This window comes from Oryza sativa, chromosome 9 (assembly GCF_034140825.1).
Source record: "Oryza sativa Japonica Group chromosome 9, ASM3414082v1".
In the NCBI taxonomy this organism is placed as follows: Eukaryota; Viridiplantae; Streptophyta; class Magnoliopsida; order Poales; family Poaceae; genus Oryza; species Oryza sativa.
In genome coordinates this window covers 23,001,097-23,018,788 of record NC_089043.1, presented here as the reverse complement: position 1 = coordinate 23,018,788, position 17,692 = coordinate 23,001,097, and the positions used below count along the sequence as shown (strand labels likewise).

The 17,692-nt window shown below is 44.0% G+C and overlaps 2 protein-coding genes across 2 annotated transcripts; one reads left to right on the top strand and one right to left on the bottom strand.

The window, feature by feature from the left end:
* Positions 1–4,396: 4,396 nt before the first annotated feature.
* LOC9271885 (uncharacterized) lies at positions 4,397–5,088 on the bottom strand. The gene has a single exon (XM_015795969.3). It carries the CDS (start codon positions 5,027–5,029, stop codon positions 4,616–4,618), a length of 414 nt encoding a protein of 137 aa, XP_015651455.1. The 5' UTR covers positions 5,030–5,088; the 3' UTR covers positions 4,397–4,615.
* A 5,065-nt stretch (positions 5,089–10,153) lies between these two features.
* Positions 10,154–11,887, top strand: LOC9269038 (fasciclin-like arabinogalactan protein 7). Its single transcript, XM_015755223.3, has 2 exons — positions 10,154–10,212; positions 10,806–11,887. Exon 2 carries the CDS (start codon positions 10,832–10,834, stop codon positions 11,633–11,635), a length of 804 nt encoding a protein of 267 aa, XP_015610709.1. The 5' UTR covers positions 10,154–10,212; positions 10,806–10,831; the 3' UTR covers positions 11,636–11,887.
* The last annotated feature ends 5,805 nt before the right edge of the window (positions 11,888–17,692 follow it).

The window sequence follows — 17,692 nt, the reverse complement described above, 5'->3', positions numbered from 1 at the left end:
AGGATGACGCCGGCGATGACTGCAAAAGGACGGGGACGGTTTGAAGGCAAGCGCGGACACGGTGGTCGTCGGGGCAGGCGACGACCGAGGGTGGCGATGGCGGCACCCAGGCGGTCGGCCACTCGCACGGGCGCGCGGGAATCGAAGGAGGCGGCCGGAATTTTGGGCGGTGTCGGCGGGAAGCGACGCCGAGAGAGAGAGAGAGAGAGGGCGCTCTCTGAGGGAGTCACGTGCGGCACACGTGCGATGGAGAGGCTGGCGAAAGAAGAGGATGGGCCGAGGATGGTTTCGGCCCGAGCGAGTTGGAGGGAGGCAAAATAGACTTTTACTGGAAGGTTTGATTTGGAGAGAAGTTTGATGTGGAGATTGAATTTGAATTCAATTTGTGTATTTGTACACGAGGGTTCAAGGTGGATCCAAGGGAGGGGTCAAGAAAGGGCTTCAAAAGCGGGAATTTTGGTATTTTTGGGATGGATTTATATTTGGCGGCACGAAGGATTATTTCAGAGGATTTCAAAAATGGAAGATCATTATTCAAAAATGGAACAAGGGAGATAGCGGTAGAATGCCATGGATAGATAGATAGACAGAAAGGTAGGTTGATAGGTAGAGGGACGGATAGACAGATGGATTGACAGATGGATAGATAAACAGATAGATAGGTATAGTAGATAGATAGATGGATCGATCGATAGATAGATAGATCGAGACTCAGAGAGAGATGGGATGGAAGAGAAGGAAGAGGTGGATCGGAAAAAGAAAGAAGGAATCCAACCTATGAGGGAGGTTAAATAGACTTTCACAGAGAGATTTAATTGGGAGGTTTTAGAGTTGGAGTCTAGATTCGAATTTCGGGGTTGATACTCGGTCTCGGGAGAATAGGAAGGAGTCAAGGAAGGGAACAATATTCGGAGACGAGTCAAAAGGGGATGGATAATTTAGAGAAAGAGAGTGTAACTTGGGAGTTTGAGTTTGACTACTCAACGAGATATGTGGGTAAGGATTTTGGAGAGAAGTCTGAATAGAAGGGTTCGGACTTCAAGATTATTTCGGAACGGAAATCATTTTGGGGAGAACTCAAGGCGAAGGGGATTGAATCTTGGGATTTAGAGTTCAAGGGTGGAAGTGATCTCGATTTGCATATTCAGACTTGGGTCAGAAGTTCGAGAAAGAAAACAGGGTAGATTGATGAACCAATACAGAGAGAAAGATAGATGAATCAAAACCTAAGAGGTTGAATTCGAATTTGAGAATCGGTTTGAAGGAACCAAGGAGAGAGTTTATGACGCGAAGGTGAATCCTTGGACGGAGTTAGGGTTCGGGCATTCGACAAAGTTCACGGATGGGGTTCCAGGAGGGGATTCCGAATAGAAGGAATCGAGCTTCGGGACTACATTGGGATGGAAATTTTGAGGAGACGATCTTTGATAACAGGGTATCGAGACAAGGGAGGGATTTAAATTGAGATCTTTGGCACAACTTAGACTCAACACTCAAGGAATGAAATTTTCGCAATTAGGATTTTTGCCGAATTAGTTTTTAACGTCTCACGAAAAGCGGAGCGTTACACTAACTGAGCTACCACGCGAGTTAAAGGAGGAGGAGGGCGAGCGAGGAAGAGGAACGGAGGGCTATCGCTTCGGGACAGGGCGCCGTGACGAGCGACGGCGGCGCGGGAGCAAGCTCTCCGGGAGCGGCCGGGAAAGGGGAAGAAGAGGTGCCCGGAGCTCCTCGTCACACGTCCATGCACGCACCGGCCTCCCTGGTGCTTGGCGACGAACGGCGACGGTGCGAGCCGAGCAGGGCGACAAGGCGCGGCAGGCGAAGACGAGAGGGATAGAGAGGAGGAGGAGCTTGGCTTGGGTTTTATAGGCACGGGAAGTCGGTTTTGGGGGAGGAAACCGACTTAGGTGGTCAAGGGAGCTCGGCTGGCAGTCGTGCTCGGAGCTAGCGGCCAAGCGGCGGCAGTGGAGGTGGTCACGGGTGGCCGGGCTGAGAGGGAAAAAGCAAAAAGGGGAGAGGAAAGGAGCTCGGCTCCTTGCCGATTTGGGCGAGCAGAGGGAGGAGGGAGAGCGCATGAGAGAGGGGAGCCGAGGCTCTGCCTCCACGTCTTGGACGCACGCGCGCACAGGTGGAGCGAGTGGCAGGGCGGCATGGGCTGCTGCGCGGCGCAGGCAGCCAGGGCTAACGTGGCGGCGACCGAGCAGTCGGCCACGCGCGGGCGAGCGCGTGCGCGACGCGAGGGCGCGGCGAAATTCGAAAAGGCAGCAGCGGGAATCGGCGCCGAGGGGAGTTCGTCGGGAGAGAGAGAGAAACAGAGAGAGAGGGAGAGGGAGAGAGGGTGGGGACAGGGAGGGAGAGGAGCTCTGCCTCCATTGTTTGGAAGGACGCGACTTGGAGCAGCGGACAGGGGGTGACGCCGGTGGTGACCACGGAGGTCTCTGCCTCCCGGTTTTGGATGCTAGCGGCGTGCAGCGGCAGAGCGGCAGCGCGCGAAATTGGTCCATCCAAAATAGAGGGATGCAAAATAGACTTCTTCCAAGAAATTGATTTGGAGAAGATTTGAACATGGAATTTGACTTGGACTTCTGGATTGGGATCTGGATGAGAGGAAGGGTCTAGGAAATGATCAAAAGGGGAAATTTTGGATATTTTGGGGGTCGGGCGAAAATTTGGTGAGGATTTCAAAGAGAGGACTTGAATTTTGGAATTTGATTTGGAGACTTGAATCGGAATTGGAATCTCGAGGTGGGCGATTTTGATGGCGACGAGAGGGAACAACGATGGAGATTGAATTGAGATCCATGGCACGACTTAAACTCACACTCAAAGAACGAAATTTTCGCAATTAGGATTTTGCCGAATTAGTTTTTAACGTCTCACGAAAAGCGGAGCGTTACATCTGCACCCTTGAATCGAGCAGGGTGAGAACGATATCATGCAGGAATCCGGAAAACTCAAATCATACCTTAATGGGAAATCCTCTCATTTTTGCATGTCACTTAAAAAGTCATCAAAAAATTTGAAAAGATTTGATAGGATAGACCAATATGTGATATGCCACTTCACAAACATGCAAATTTAAATTCAATTTATACAAGTGGAAACAAAAATAACAAATTTGACTATGAAGTGAACGTGCAATTCACGATCAAATTTATTATTTTTGTTTAGAATTATATAAGTTGAATTTTAACTCGCATGTTAGCTTAAAGTGGTGGACGACACCCTCGTCAGCTACTACAAGAGAAAGTCAGGAAAGAGTGAGAGAGAAGGAATGAGAAAGTCAGGAAAGAGTGAGAAAGAAGGAACGAGTGTGTCTATCTCGGGAAGAGGAGGCACCTCAGGGTTCATGCCTTGACTTAGGCTCGGTTTAGATGGCAAAAATTTTTGTTTTAAGGTATCAAATCAGATATACGGTCCTAGTTGTAATGCTGCCAGCGGCCGGCTAGGGCGACCAGTAGCAGGCCAGGATGGCGAGCAATGGTGAGTCGACGACCAACGGATGAGTGCCTGAGTGTGAGTGGCAGGAGTAGACGGCGACTCGATGAGCAGTGGCGAGAGGAGATTGTGTTGGATCAAAGACAAACAGACACACAGCCGTACAGATGCCGTATTGCGGTTAGGAAAAAGAAAGAAACAAAAGCGAAAAACGGGAGTCGAGAAGGTGTGCGGCGCCGGCGTGGTTGTGATTGACGCTCCGAGGCGTCGTCTCGCTTCCAGTAGCCCAGACGGCGCGCCGTTTTCATGGGCCTTAGACCTTCCACGACTTGCTCATAGGTCACGGGTGATGCACGAATTTAGGCCGAGGGGTTTCCCATGTGATGAAAATAGGGGGGGTAAGTACTAAAGCTAAAAATTGGACCAGGTGCCTGAGAACCCCCTTCGTCTATTGGGCTCCGCACCTACGGCCACGGCCTCGTCGTCAACAGCTGGGAGCCCCAGCCGAGCATCCTCCGCCGCCGTGTTCGTGACACACTGCGGGTGGAACTCGGTACTGGAAGGGATCACCGCGGGCGTGCCGATGCTCTGCTGGCCGCTGTACGCGGAACAGAGGATGAACAAGGTGCTCATGGGTGGAGGAGATGGGCGTCGGCGTGGAGATGGAGGGATGGCTGGAAGGGCGTGTCACCGCCGGCGAGGTGGAGGCGAAGGTGAGGCTGGTCATGGAGTCCGAGCAAGGAAGGAAGCTGAGAGACCGCGTCGAGGCGCACAGGGAAGCCACGGCCATGGCCTGGAAAGACGGCGGCTCGTCGCGCGCCGCGTTCGCGCAGCTGCTGTCCGACATTGACGACGCCCGTGGCAAGCAGAGTAGTGTCAGCGTTTAGCTCCACTTTAGAACACGAAAATAATTTCACAATTCCCACTGAAATCATGTTTGTAGTACTCGAAATCGTTTCATCGAAACGTTGATTTTATTGCTGACACCAAATAATTCAGATCAAACAAAATTTTCCATCCCGGATTACATAGCTGAAAGGCTGAAATGCCATTTCAGCAAGAGGACAGTACGCACTTGATTAGTATACACTCTGTAAATACTACAAAAATCTCTCGATACACCTGCAAATCTGTAGGCAGAATCTCTGACGCCTGGCGATGGCGATGGCGATGATCAGGCAGCTTTGGCGAGCTCCCTCTCGACGGCCCTCTTGAGGAAGCTGCCTTCCTCGACGACCATCTGAACGGGGAGGAAGCCGAGGCCGCTGGCGACGGCGAGCATCACCTCCTTCATCTCGGCGCGGAACTCCTCACGGTCGACGGCGCCGTCGCCGTCGCGGTCGAACCGGGCGAACAGGCCGCGGTACAGGTCGACGAGCTCGGCGTCCGTGGCGGCGGCGCCGTCGACGCCGAAGTGGGTCTCCAGCACGCGGAGGCTCATCAGCTCACCGGCCATGTCGGCGTAGGACAGCCTGCCGTCCCGGTCGCCGTCCAGCGCCGCGAACCGGTCGTCCACCGTCGAGTTGAAGGCCCCCTCGTCCTCCACGAAGCTCTCCACCGTCCTCCCATCCAAAATCTCCACGCTCATCTCGCCCGATCGAATTCTTGGCTAGCTCTCAGCTGGTTCAGGTGTTGTAGGTGTTTGACGAGATGTGAGAACGAGTTGCCGCTATTTATACTGTCGAATCCGCGTGTCTACAACGCGTTAATTAATCAGATTATTGCGCATGGTTTTTGGCCTGGTAATATGCTGTGGGATGTGCCAATGTTGACGAGTTGTTTTTCGCCAAGTGAAGAAATGCTAAACGTAAGCAAAGTTCTTGTTCGCCTCGAGGGAGATACGCTAGCTGTTGTATAAAGAAAAGGAGAGGAAGCCCATGGATTCGGGCCGGTTTAGGCAGGTTGCAGATCATATGACAGTGACAGTGAGTTGGAATATCATTGACAGGACGCGGCGAATCTGCGCCTTGCTCTGTGCGTGGTTAAATTAAACATAGCATTGCTGCAGAGGCAGAAGAAGCGAAGAACTTTTCCTTCATTTATTGTTGTAAAACCAAGCACTTACGCAAAGCTTATGTTAGCATGTGAATATAGTACGTGCAGTTGCAGTTGAGCCAAATAGTACTCCCTTCGTCCCATAATATAAGGGATTTTGAGTTTTTACTTATACTGTTTGACCATTTAACTCATTTAAAAAATTTTAAAATTATTATTTATTTTTTTTGACTTACTTTATTATCCAAAGTATTTTAAGCATAACTTTTCGTTTTTCATATTTACACAAATTTTTTAAATAAGACAAGTGGTTAAATATTGTAAGCAAAAACTTAAAAACTCTTATATTGTGGTGACGGAGGGAGTAATTGGCAAGCTAACTTTGGTCCGTAGCTCAAATCAGGTTTGGCAACTTCATCACTTTGAGGAAAGGCGTCCGGCAGAAGCAGGCAAGCAGCAGCATCAGCAGCAAGTTGGTCGAGATAGAGGATACCATGAAATGAAACAGCATGTGCCAAGCCCACTTTACCACACCGATGGTCCTTACTCCTTAAACTTGTGCCGATTTGTGGTTGGTCTGCCGACAGACATCACCTCGATCGGCCACTGGTTTCTCTCGATTTCAAGAAGTTTCTATGATGCCCATGTACTCTCATCATGTGAGGCCCATACGGTGACCAACGAATAGGACTCCTACGGCCCCATCTTTTATGTATGCTTATGTTTAATTATTAACCAAAATTTAAATTTTAATATTAAATTTAAAGCTGATTTTGAGATTTTTTTTTCATCGAAGTTTATTTTTCAGCCTTTACTTTTAGGTCGTTAAGAACACGTAGGTAAAAGTTTTATTCACAAATTATTTATCGTTTTGGGTTTGTTTGTGGGTCCCGATAGGATGTGCTTTTGGCATAAAATTACAATTTGTCAATTCAAAAGCATACATATTCAGTTAAAAATTGTTTCAAGTTGACTTTTATATTTAAAATATTCGGTTTAAATTTTGGTCCCCAAAATTGTTTGCATTAAACCATGCCAATGAATGAAATGTCTACCACGCATCTTGTTTTTTTTTGGCACAGTTTGCCCCTAAAACAATTTCGCCCTAAAAGTGTGCGTAGGGTAGTTTAGACGCCACAATAGAAAGTTCATAGAATATATTTTTTTCTTTTTGAAATTGTTTTAAAATTCTTCTAAAATTCATTAGCAAAGTGCATATATCAAATAATTTTGGGATGGTTTGGTTTTAAGCCTAAATTTGGCTTACCAATATTTGGCAATTTCAATAGTGTTTAGTGTCTATTTGGTTTAAAGCCAAATTTTGGCATGCCTAAGAAAATATGCCATTTTAATAGTTAACTTAGGCTATTTTGGCTTCAATCCAAATACAACTTTACCTTCTCAAAATTAGTCATACCAAAACTTACCAAAAATTGGTAAGGCCAATTTAGGCCACAAACCAAACCAGCCCTTTATACATAAAGTTTTAATGTATAAAATTTATGCAAAAATTAGTAGTGTACGTGTTAGGCTAGTATAAACCCACTCAAATTCCATGGGCCAACGGGCCTCCTAAGGGAAAGGGAAAACGGGCAGGAAACAAATGGGCCACGAAAGTTTATGCACGTGGGCTGTATTGGAAATTTGGAATGCATTTGCGTAGGCCTCGGACACGGCCTACTAAATAGAACTGGACTGCAAAAGCCCATGTCCCCAAAGCCCAAAAATCTGTGAGCCCAATAGCCTGCTTCCTTGATGCTCTGAAGTCTGAATTGACAGGCATGGCATGCCTTGCAAGAGAAAGAAAATTGCTTTCGATTTGCCTTTTTCTTTGCGTGGATGGATGCATTGTTTGAACGATGGCGGCAGATGTGGATGTTTGTCCAGCAAAGCGTGTGCTTCGTGACAACCATTTCTCCCCGTTCTACGTCAATCCTCTCCTTTTCCCGTGTTCATTTTCCGGTGGTTATCGTGTCATTAGTCCACAATAATTGCATTCCAGGGACATCTCCTGCCATGCTGAAGAATAAGGCATCGTCATCTGCATGCAGGAATGGAAACACATAGTATTAGTTTTTTTTATTTTTTCTGGTCTTGGATTCATTAAACAAAGCTATCAAATGCAATGCTTTTCTTCGGTGTGATGGGAAGGAATCATGTTTCATGTGGACAAACATCCCTGCTACGAAAATGCAGAGTCGATTATTTAGGAGATGTAGTAATTGTTTAGTGATTTGTTTCCTTCTGATGGCCGTAATGTGACCTGAATATGATGTTAAAGATTTTGGGGATAGTCAAAAAGAGAAAGAAGGTTACATGCGAAGTTCTCAGGGATTGCATCACCCTACAGTTTAAGGGGGTAGGTTAACTAGAAGTGATCCATAAGGGCAGCAACCACTTAAAACAACTGTTCTATTCAAGTTCATTAGAGAAGTCAGAGGTAGTGAAAGGAGAAGGTGACTTTATGCTACTGAGTAGTGAGTACTAGTATAATCTTGAAGTAGGCATTGATTGTTTAATATTAAGGAGTAGTGCATTGCTTACTGCAGTTCTAGAAGAAACAAAAACAAGGGCTCTGTTCTTGGCAGAATGACTTTAAATGGAAGAAATAGTATATTTTAACCAATGTTCACGTTTCTTGGAAAGGAGAAAAACAAGTTGAAAATTGGATTGGTTTCATTAATTATAACCTGCTGGCCTCCAAGGAATTTTATTTCCACAATGTGATATATTAATTAAGAAAGCTCAATATAGCTTGATATGCACAAAAGATATGATATTGTTGAAATGTATTGGAGATAGTCTGTACACAAAGTTATATTTTTTTATATAGGAATAAAAATCATTCTGTCGGTAGTAATTTTTAACTGAGTCATCGATATAGATATGAAAATTCCAATATGCTGTCAGATCCGTCGATTTTGTAGTCAATGGATTTTAAGGATCTCACTTGATTGGAAATGACGAAGCGGTACGAAATCTATTTTTTCTTAAAGCCTAATTGGCAATGACAGCTCATGAAATGAGTTTTCATTTCTCGGATGATTAACGAGTTGTTACCTACCGCTGAACAATTATTATTCTACATTTGATGCAAGGGAAGATGCTTAATCCCACCAGATACAAGCTGCATCAGGCCATCACACGAGTCAAGTGGTCATCTCACCGACACTACAAAATCAGCTCAAATAGCTCATTCGGTTATGATTTCCAATTATTCGAATCCAATTTTTATATACTATGTTCAGTATATTTTATTATCCTTGCTGCTTTTTTTTTTGGGGGGGGGGGGGGGTTCACAAGAAAGAAGTACACAATTAATCACAACAATACTCTATGAAAATTAAAAGTGTACAATATTTAATTTGTCGCCGGGCATTTTCTGTTTAATCTGCAACAAAAGCTGCCAGTTACACATAGGGTGCAGTTGAAAAGGTGACTAGAAATGGAAGCTATCGTACCTTTTTAATGTGATTATACTTTAACATGAACTCTATTCAAGAGATGTATTCTTTTCTTTTCTGGAAATATCATTATCGGGAAGCAAAAAAAGCTAGCTGATAGCAGTTTGCCACATTTTTTCATGGAAAAAGGTTCTATGTTTGGTTCCTTTAAGGAGAAAAAATGAGTTTGGTCTTAGTACTTTGAGTATCAAGCAAGTTGGGGGAATCCTTGATAGAAATGGAGCATTGGTTGCGTTGTCAAATTTATAAACCACACATGATACCCTAAGGCCTAAGCTGAATTGGATTCTTCCGAGAAATAGCCTTGATAATCAACTTCTATACTATACTCATCAGTGTCTTCTGAAGTTTGCAGTACATGGTCTGAGCTCCAGCAAAGAGTGATTCCCTTTCACTGCAGATAGTACTTCAAATTGGAATTTCTGTGCTCTGACCTTTGAGGACACACCCTTACTTCTCAGTACATTGTGCAATCTTCTTTGTCCTGCATGCATCTGTACTTGCAAAATATGCTAAAATATTTTTGTTTGTCTAATGGATCTAGGTGCCAGACAGTGAATAGAAAAATTACATTAGTCATCTTACAGTTTTGAACAAGAACAATTAAAAAATGCCAAAGCCTGCAAGTTGGTTTTGAGAAGTCAGATTTGCGAGAAATACAACACTGCACAATTACAAGTTGGACTTTACATTAAAACTAGTATCTTGGCCAGACAGTACACACTCCAGGGAAAAAAAAGAGTGCGAAAAATACACGTTTGCGCCATTTGTTCCCATATTACATACACCAAGAAAAGGCAAAACATTACAAACATCAAATGTGAAGAGGAATTTATCAGTAAATGTGAGATAAATGCTACCCTATTTCTCTCAAATAAATCGAAACAAACAGAATGGAAATTATCGTGTACACTTATGTATCGGTGATCCGTACACGATATGCACGAGGTACAAAAACTTAAAACTAATTCTACAAGCACTTAATAATGGTACTAACACTAAACAAGCAGTGCAATTTACTCAAGAACAGGGAGGGAAGAAAGCTAGGACAGAAAGAAAAGGGCAGCTAATACCTGGCCAGCTTTCATTATGCACCTCTTGGTTGAGAGGTGTGGTCGTGGTGGTGCCTACTGACCTGCAATGCAATGGCCGCAACAGCCGCCACCCCCCATATGAATCTCATAATTTATTCTCTTCCTTTCCACACAAACACCAACCTTTCTATATAGCATCCCCTCCCCTCAAGTCTCAACACTTTGCCGTCCAGTTGCCCTCTTCTTCTCTTCTCTTCTCCTTCCCCTGCTCTGCTCAGGTTTGCAGAATCTGAATTCTCCCCTGCATTTGCAATGCAATTTGGAGTTGTTGTTACCTTTTGCAAATTTCATAGTTTCATCTCATTGAGTCATTGTGGTTAATAGCTTGGGGCTACTTATTGTTGAATGTACTTTTATGCTTATGGTATATTTTGATCTTTTTCATATGTAATTCTTGAATGATCTTGAGAAATTAAGATTTTTTTTAGCACATGAGGGTATCTCTTTTTCTTTAAGTCGAAGCGAAGATTGTTGTGTATGCTTGGTGTAGACTCTTGAATGTTCAGCTTTGGTAGTTGGTCCTTCTCTTTTTGTCTTTGTGCTGTGCTGAGATCTAAAAGACATAAGTATCTTTTTTGTTGTTGAAGCAACCAGTTTATCATGTGTCCTGATTTTGGTAGGTGACACTATCAGACTACTACTATAATGTGACCACCTAAACTAGATCTAATGATCGTGATGTCACTAAGCAGTTCAGTTCAAATACAGATAGATCTCAGCCAAAAAACAAACAAACATTTTGGTTTTTATGATCAAGAAAATTCATCTTGCATTGATCACTGTACAATGTACATTGCTTAAATGATCTCAGGGATCAGGATCAGAGGAGAAGAGAAGATGGAGTTCAAAGCAGCCATGTTCGCGGCCGCCGTCGTAGCCGTCCTCCTATCGTCGCCGTCACCGGCATTGGCTCAGAAGAAGAGCCCGCCGGCGGCGCCGTCGCCGGTGTCGCTTCCACCGAGCTTGGCTCCGGCGCCGGCGCCGGCGCCGCACTACGTCGACCTCGCCGAGCTCCTCAGCGTGGCCGGGCCGTTCCACACGTTCCTCAACTACCTGGAGAAGACGAACGTCATCGAGACGTTCCAGAGCCAGGCGAACAAGACCAAGGAGGGCGTCACCATCTTCGTCCCCAAGGACTCGGCGTTCGCCGCCATCAAGCAGTCCACCTTTTCCAACCTCACCGGCGACCAGCTCAAGACGCTGCTGCTGTACCACGCGTTCCCCAAGTTCTACTCCCTGGCCGAGTTCAAGAACCTCAGCGAGCTCAACCCGGTGAACACGTTCGCCGGCGCGCCGTACACGCTGAACCTCACCGACGACATGGGCACCATCTCCGTGCAGTCGATGTGGTCCAGGCCCAAGATCTCGAGCAGCGTGTACGCCACGAGGCCCGTGGCGGTGTACGCGCTCAACAAGGTGCTCCTGCCCATGCAGATCTTCAGCAAGGACCCGCCGCTGGCGCCGGCGCCCGCCCCGGCGCCGGTGTCCGGGGCGTCCGACCTCGCGCCCGGCCCGGCGTCCGGCAAGACGGGCGCCGGCGGCGGCAAGGCGGACTCGACGAGCGCCGCGTGCGGCGTCGGCGCCGGCGTCGTCAATGGCTTGGTGATGGCATTGGCTGGTAGCTTGATGCTCCTGTGGTGATGATCAGAGAGAGAGAGAGAGAGAGAGTTCTTGGAGTCAAATTTGCAACAGCAGCACATTGTTCATGCTTCTCCACACTTGATTCTATTTTGAATTGATTTGAAAGAGCCATTCTTTTGGACATAGTAGGCAATGTTTGTAGGATCGAATTGGAGTATTTTTTTTTACAACGTATTACGATCATAATTCATAATTACTCATCTGCTGATGGATGAATGAATATGAAAAGGGGTTTCTCTTACATTTCTACTACATCTCTTCTGCTCCTCTGTTTGACGATGACATTTCACTAGTTCATTATTCAGAAAAACAACTACGTACTACTATAATTGATTTTTCAAGAAGGAAAGGAAGATCACTACTACTCCCTCCGTCTCCTAGTAATTTATCCAAATTCGTTATACTAGGGAGGGATATCTTCGGTTACTTTTTTTTTTTTAGACGAAGGGAGTACTCCGTTGTGACCGACAGTGTAGGTCTTTGATGAATCAGTCCCTTCCATGTACGAAATGATTCATTTCAAATCACTCCCATTGATGCTCACCACCACCAGCCACGTGAGCCATGTCATGGTAAGATATGTTCAGTCTACTACAGTACACTGATGATTGATGAGGTTGTTCCATCTTGGCATAAACAACAAGTGTGAGATGAACCGTCATTGGCGAGTGGTTGTGCCGAGTTGAAAGATTCACAGATAGGACTATAGGAACACGTAGTTTATGTTCGAAATTTTGAAGGATTCTTCGCTTGCCTTTGGCGTGTCGATCGTCCGTAGAAATTTAGAGGCCAACCATGTGCGACGAGCATATGGTGTGCTCGTCTCCTCACATGCGGTTAGTTTTTTTTGCGTGTCCAGAGATTCTGTTCCGGTGAGAAATTAATGTTCTCACTAGTTCAGATCTTCGGTTCGATCCCCATTTGACTCGTGAATTATTAGTCTAAGTTTTTGAACATGTGTTCGTTTCTCTACTGGAGTAAGAGTATGTTAGTAGCAGTCAGTCAGTGAAACACTCGGGAAGTACGTTTCTCAAGTCAACTTTACTACAGCAAGCCCTTATAACTCTAGGTACTTATCTTTTCGCTTTTCGCTTATGATTATACTTATCAGCCAAAATTTAAATTTTTAATCTTAAATTTAAAGTTGATTCTAAGGTTTTTCATCGAAATTTATTGTTTAGCCTTTTTTTTTTGGATCGCTATGAATACGTAAGTAATTATTTTTCGTTTACAAATATACCGTTTCATGAAACGATGGCTCCATACTAACTTTACTACGGAAATCACCACCACCAGCAGCAGCAAGCAAGCAAGCGAACACCGGCGTCGACTCTTCGGTCGTCGGCGCCGAGCCGTCTCTCGCGAGTCGCGCCTCGTGCATCCACTCGCACACCGGCGGTGTCGTGCGCGCGGCGCGGAGACAGTCGCGGTTACGAGGCCGTGGGGGCCTTTTTTCCGCGAAAGGGACGGAGATGATGGTGCGTGGCTGTTACAGGGGCTGTGGCCTGTGGCGTCCGCGAACGGAGGCCCATGTGCAAACTCCCGGAAGTTTATCACTGCCGCGCGCGGGATCAGAGGCAGCGACACGCGCGGGCCGTGGGCTGGTCGGGTGAACCATCCGTTGCCGGTTGAGGGCTCCTTTCTTTCTTTCTTTCTTTTTTTCAAAACGAATGGAGGAGCGTCAATATAAACAAACTGTACAGTAAGGAAAAGGAGAAAAAGTAACGGAATTGCTAGAAAACTTCCGTAAGTTTTTCTCTCAAAGCTTGCAGATTTGTAGTCATCGGATCGCTTCGAGATTTGTACATACTGAGAAAAAATTGCTAGAAAAAATTATCACACATGTCACGTGTAAAATCCCGATGATAGTCAATCAAATCATAGTTAAATACAAGTTTTATATAGGTTACAGTATAATTACAATACAGTTATATTTCTATTATACTATAGTTACTTCTAAAAGTTCTTCACTAAAAAAATTTGCGGCGGTATTTTAGATACTCCCAAAAGTAAAAGCTAGATCCTTAAACCCAGCTAGTGACTAGTCAACCAAGTAGCCAATTTTCTGAGGCCCTTGGGCTTCTCCCTGATCTTTGTGACTAGGCCGGTTGCCCAGAGCTACTTGTGCTGAAAGGTTCTTGATTCATTTACTTCCAAATCCCTCGCGAGACTAGCAGTATTAACGTGCGGTGCGGACTGTTTGATTTGGTGCTCCTTTCGAACACATGAGTAGAAAGTCACAAAAAAAGAAGAAAAACATATTAATTAAATGTCATGGCATATGCTATTATATGAAAATTTAAAACATTGTAATTTGTCAAATGAGTTGTTTGGATGCTCAACATGAATTTTACAAGGAAAATATCCGCATGGAAGTATGACTGTAAAACATCTAAAGGAGTAAAGTACACCGTACTATCTCTGTTTCATATTATAAGTCATTTTATCTATTTTTATCCAGTCAATTTTTTTTAGATTTAATCAAGTTTATAGAAAAAATTTAGCAACATCTATAACACTAAGTTAGTTTAATTAAATGTAATATTGAATATATTTTTAATAATATCATTGTTTTGTGTTTAAAATATTGCTATATATTTTTAAACTTGATGAAACTTTAAAAAATAATTAGTAGAAATGGTTGAAACGACGTCTAATATGAAACACGGGTGAGTACGACGACATTATAAGACTACAATGATTAAAGGGCATCACAATCAATGAATCAAATCAAACCCATTAAAAAACAAAACTCAAACCAACTAGTTACTCCCAAAGGAGAACTGGAGATCGTACAGTCGTGCAAGTTTCTGTTTTTATTGATTAGGATTATACTTCCAAGAGCACGGCTTGACACATTTTTCACATATGCCATATCTCTACACTACACATGACGCCTATTTCATTATTTAAAAATATCTACACCACAACTATCATATTCGCACGAACAGAGAGGTATGGAAATTAAACGCACTAATAGCCCTCTGGACTCTGGAGCATGGGCATCTGCATACCCGTTTAATGCCATCAGCATCAAACTAAGGTGTTGCTAGGCAAATCTTCATATAAGTTTTAAAATTTTATTTCAGATTGATTTCAGTGGTTTACTTAGTAATTTTCGTTCATTTTCGTTGCTTGTTAATCTACCTAAAATTACTTATAAAAAATCATATTCGAAAATTCAAAATCAAATTAGGTCGTAATGCACGTCAAAGTCAAGTGCGGTATGTTAAGGGTCTATTGGGTTCACCGATTGAAAAAACAGAACTGAATAATATTTCCTCCGTATCGAAATAAATAAAATTAATATTGGATATTACATACTATAGTACTACAAATTTTAGATATAAAGTAAGTGCCTACTTCTTCTGTAAAAAAACAAACCTAGAATTGGATGTGACAAAACATAGTATAATAAGTATGGACATACTTGTTATAAAAGTGGCTCCAAAATCACATCGGAAACCAAACACGGAAGAAAACGCTATAAGATCAATGTGTGTTTTAATTCTTATTCTGTGATAAACAATTGGCATGTTTTGGAGATAATCAATTTTCAGGTGATGATCGGATTCACTGTTATTTTATGTGACCGGTCCGACCGGGTGGAGGTTGCCAGTCAGACCGGTGCTATGTGTGTGGTCAGACCGGCCAGGCCCGCGGTCTGACCGGCCGACGCTGAGTCGGTTTCGGTTTCGGGTTGTTTCTTTGGATATCCGTGATTGTTTCATGGTTATGGTTTCTAGATGGATTCTATACGTATGTAATACTGTTGTTTGCTACTAATGAGTCAAGTTGGGAATAGCTTGGTCTCGGAATATGGTTTCTGTCACGCCTGGAAATTCACTAATAATTTCCGAACTAATTTGTGCATAAAATCCTCATCCAGGAATCAACTGATGTACACAAACTGACAATTTAATATACAAATCCATCATAATAATAACGTTACACACTTACAAAAGAAAAGAAAACAGCAGCGGAATAACGGTCTAGCGATGGCTTCAGCTCCACTCCCACAGGCAGCTCAACTGGGGTATAAGCCAAACGTCTTCTCCTTCTGGATCCTTTTTCTTCAACTGAGGTTGATTGATTATTGCAAGAATGAGCATATGACATACTTAACAAGCCACACAGCAAATATGCAAATGCACAAGGATACCAAAGGATGGCACAATATAGTCTCATTTGCGAAAGCAGCATTTAGCAAAGAGTTAAGAGTAGTAAAACAGTAGAGTAATTAATTAGAAATTTTAATCAACACTGAACAGCACACCCATGCTGCACAGGCCCAACCATCCTGAACAACCATACCCGGCTATACAGATCTAACTCCAAACCAGGAGCTAAGCAAATTATTACCAGGTATAACATCCATAATTATTGTGAGAGGTGTGAGACTAATCACGAAAAACATTGCTCAACCCGCCCATAACCGCGGGCACGGCTATTCGAATAGTTTTACTCTGGCAAGAGGTGTACCACTGTACCCACAAGACACAGCCTCAACATCATGTCTACCATGCGTCGCGATACTGGAAAGTACCCGAATAGAGGCTGTGACAATACCCTCTGCACAACACAACTCACCACAGTGCACCATTCCTGGATCATAATCACCCCCTTATAAAACAAGGCATGGACTCCCCAGCGACCCCCGTGGACTTATCTCCGCCACTTCTCAGTCTGGTGCTCCGCAATGAACCATGCTATACAAAAGGTAAAGCCGTTGCCCACGTTGGCTTGTGGTTGGCACGGTTAATGTTTCACAATAGTAGCTCGCGAACCGGTCCTTAATTGTCATGAGCGCGACTCTCAAAACCATGTGCTCACAACCCACCATTATCAAGTTTTAGTTGGCAAGTAATTAATTAACCAATCACGATTGACTATCGTGAACTATTATTAAGCCATCATTAAATAATAGTGAGTCATAAGTTATCCCAATAGTGTGCTAATGTTTCTAAGCATGGCTAAGCAATCATATCTAATATCTAGCTGAACCAATATATAAAGCTCAACTAGTCAAGTTATAATAACCCAAGGTATCAAGGAATAAAGTAATCAATGCAAACAGGCCATAACAAAGGAATAGATTCACACCACCCAGTGACATTCGAAAATAAATGCACAGTTGAAATAAAGAGAGAATTTAAATATAGGATCAACATGCTCAAAGGATTGTGTTTAGGATCTGTGTGACTTGCCTTGCAATATTCGGTCTTCAATTAATCTTCTTGAATACTTCCGGCGCACTCGCGAACCTTCGAAACGACGGAAACGACAAGCTAACACGCAAAACGAAGAAAAAGACTAATAAAAACCAAATAAACAGTACATAAAAAATAAACAAACATGTAGATCATAATTTTAGATGAATTATGAGACTTGAACGGCCTCATTCTGACTTCATATGAATTTATTACGAATTTTACAAGATTTAATCTAATTAAAGCCCATTTAAAAAGAATTAAATAAATTTAATTCTATTTATGGATAATTTTAATATGTAGATCTTTATTTTATATAACTTTTGCAACTTGAACCACGTTAAACTGAGTTACAATGAATTAGTTATGAATTTTCAAAGATTAAATCGGATTAAATCCTTTATATAGATTTTAATTGAATTATGACGCAATAATGAATTATTTTTGAAAAGGAAAAGAGGATTATTGCGTCAGCGGGTCGGGTTCATGGTGGACCGGGTGCATGGCGGCGGCTCACGGAAACGAACGGCCGAGATCGATCCAACCAAAACGAACGGCCGAGATCTATCGGTCCACGGCCAGAGCACGGGAGACGACGACGATGACGTCAGCGGTGACGTCATCACCGGCGACGACTCGGGCACGCATGCCCGCCGGCGAACGACGGCGCGGTGGCGCGAAAGGAGAGCACCAAAACGATGCGGGCGACGCGGCGAACTCACCGGTGACCAAAACAACGGCGGAAGATCAACGGACGGCAACGGCGACGAGGAAGAAGCGGCGAAGACCTTCGGCTTGACGACGGCGATGGTGTTCCAGCGGTCGACAGCGACGGCAGAGGGGCGGA

What these genes read in the sequence shown, in the direction of transcription:
- LOC9269038 (XM_015755223.3), top strand. Translation starts at nt 10,832, where the DNA reads ATGGAGTTCAAAGCAGCCATGTTCGCGGCCGCCGTCGTAGCCGTCCTC.
- LOC9271885 (XM_015795969.3), bottom strand. Translation starts at nt 5,029, where the DNA reads ATGAGCGTGGAGATTTTGGATGGGAGGACGGTGGAGAGCTTCGTGGAG.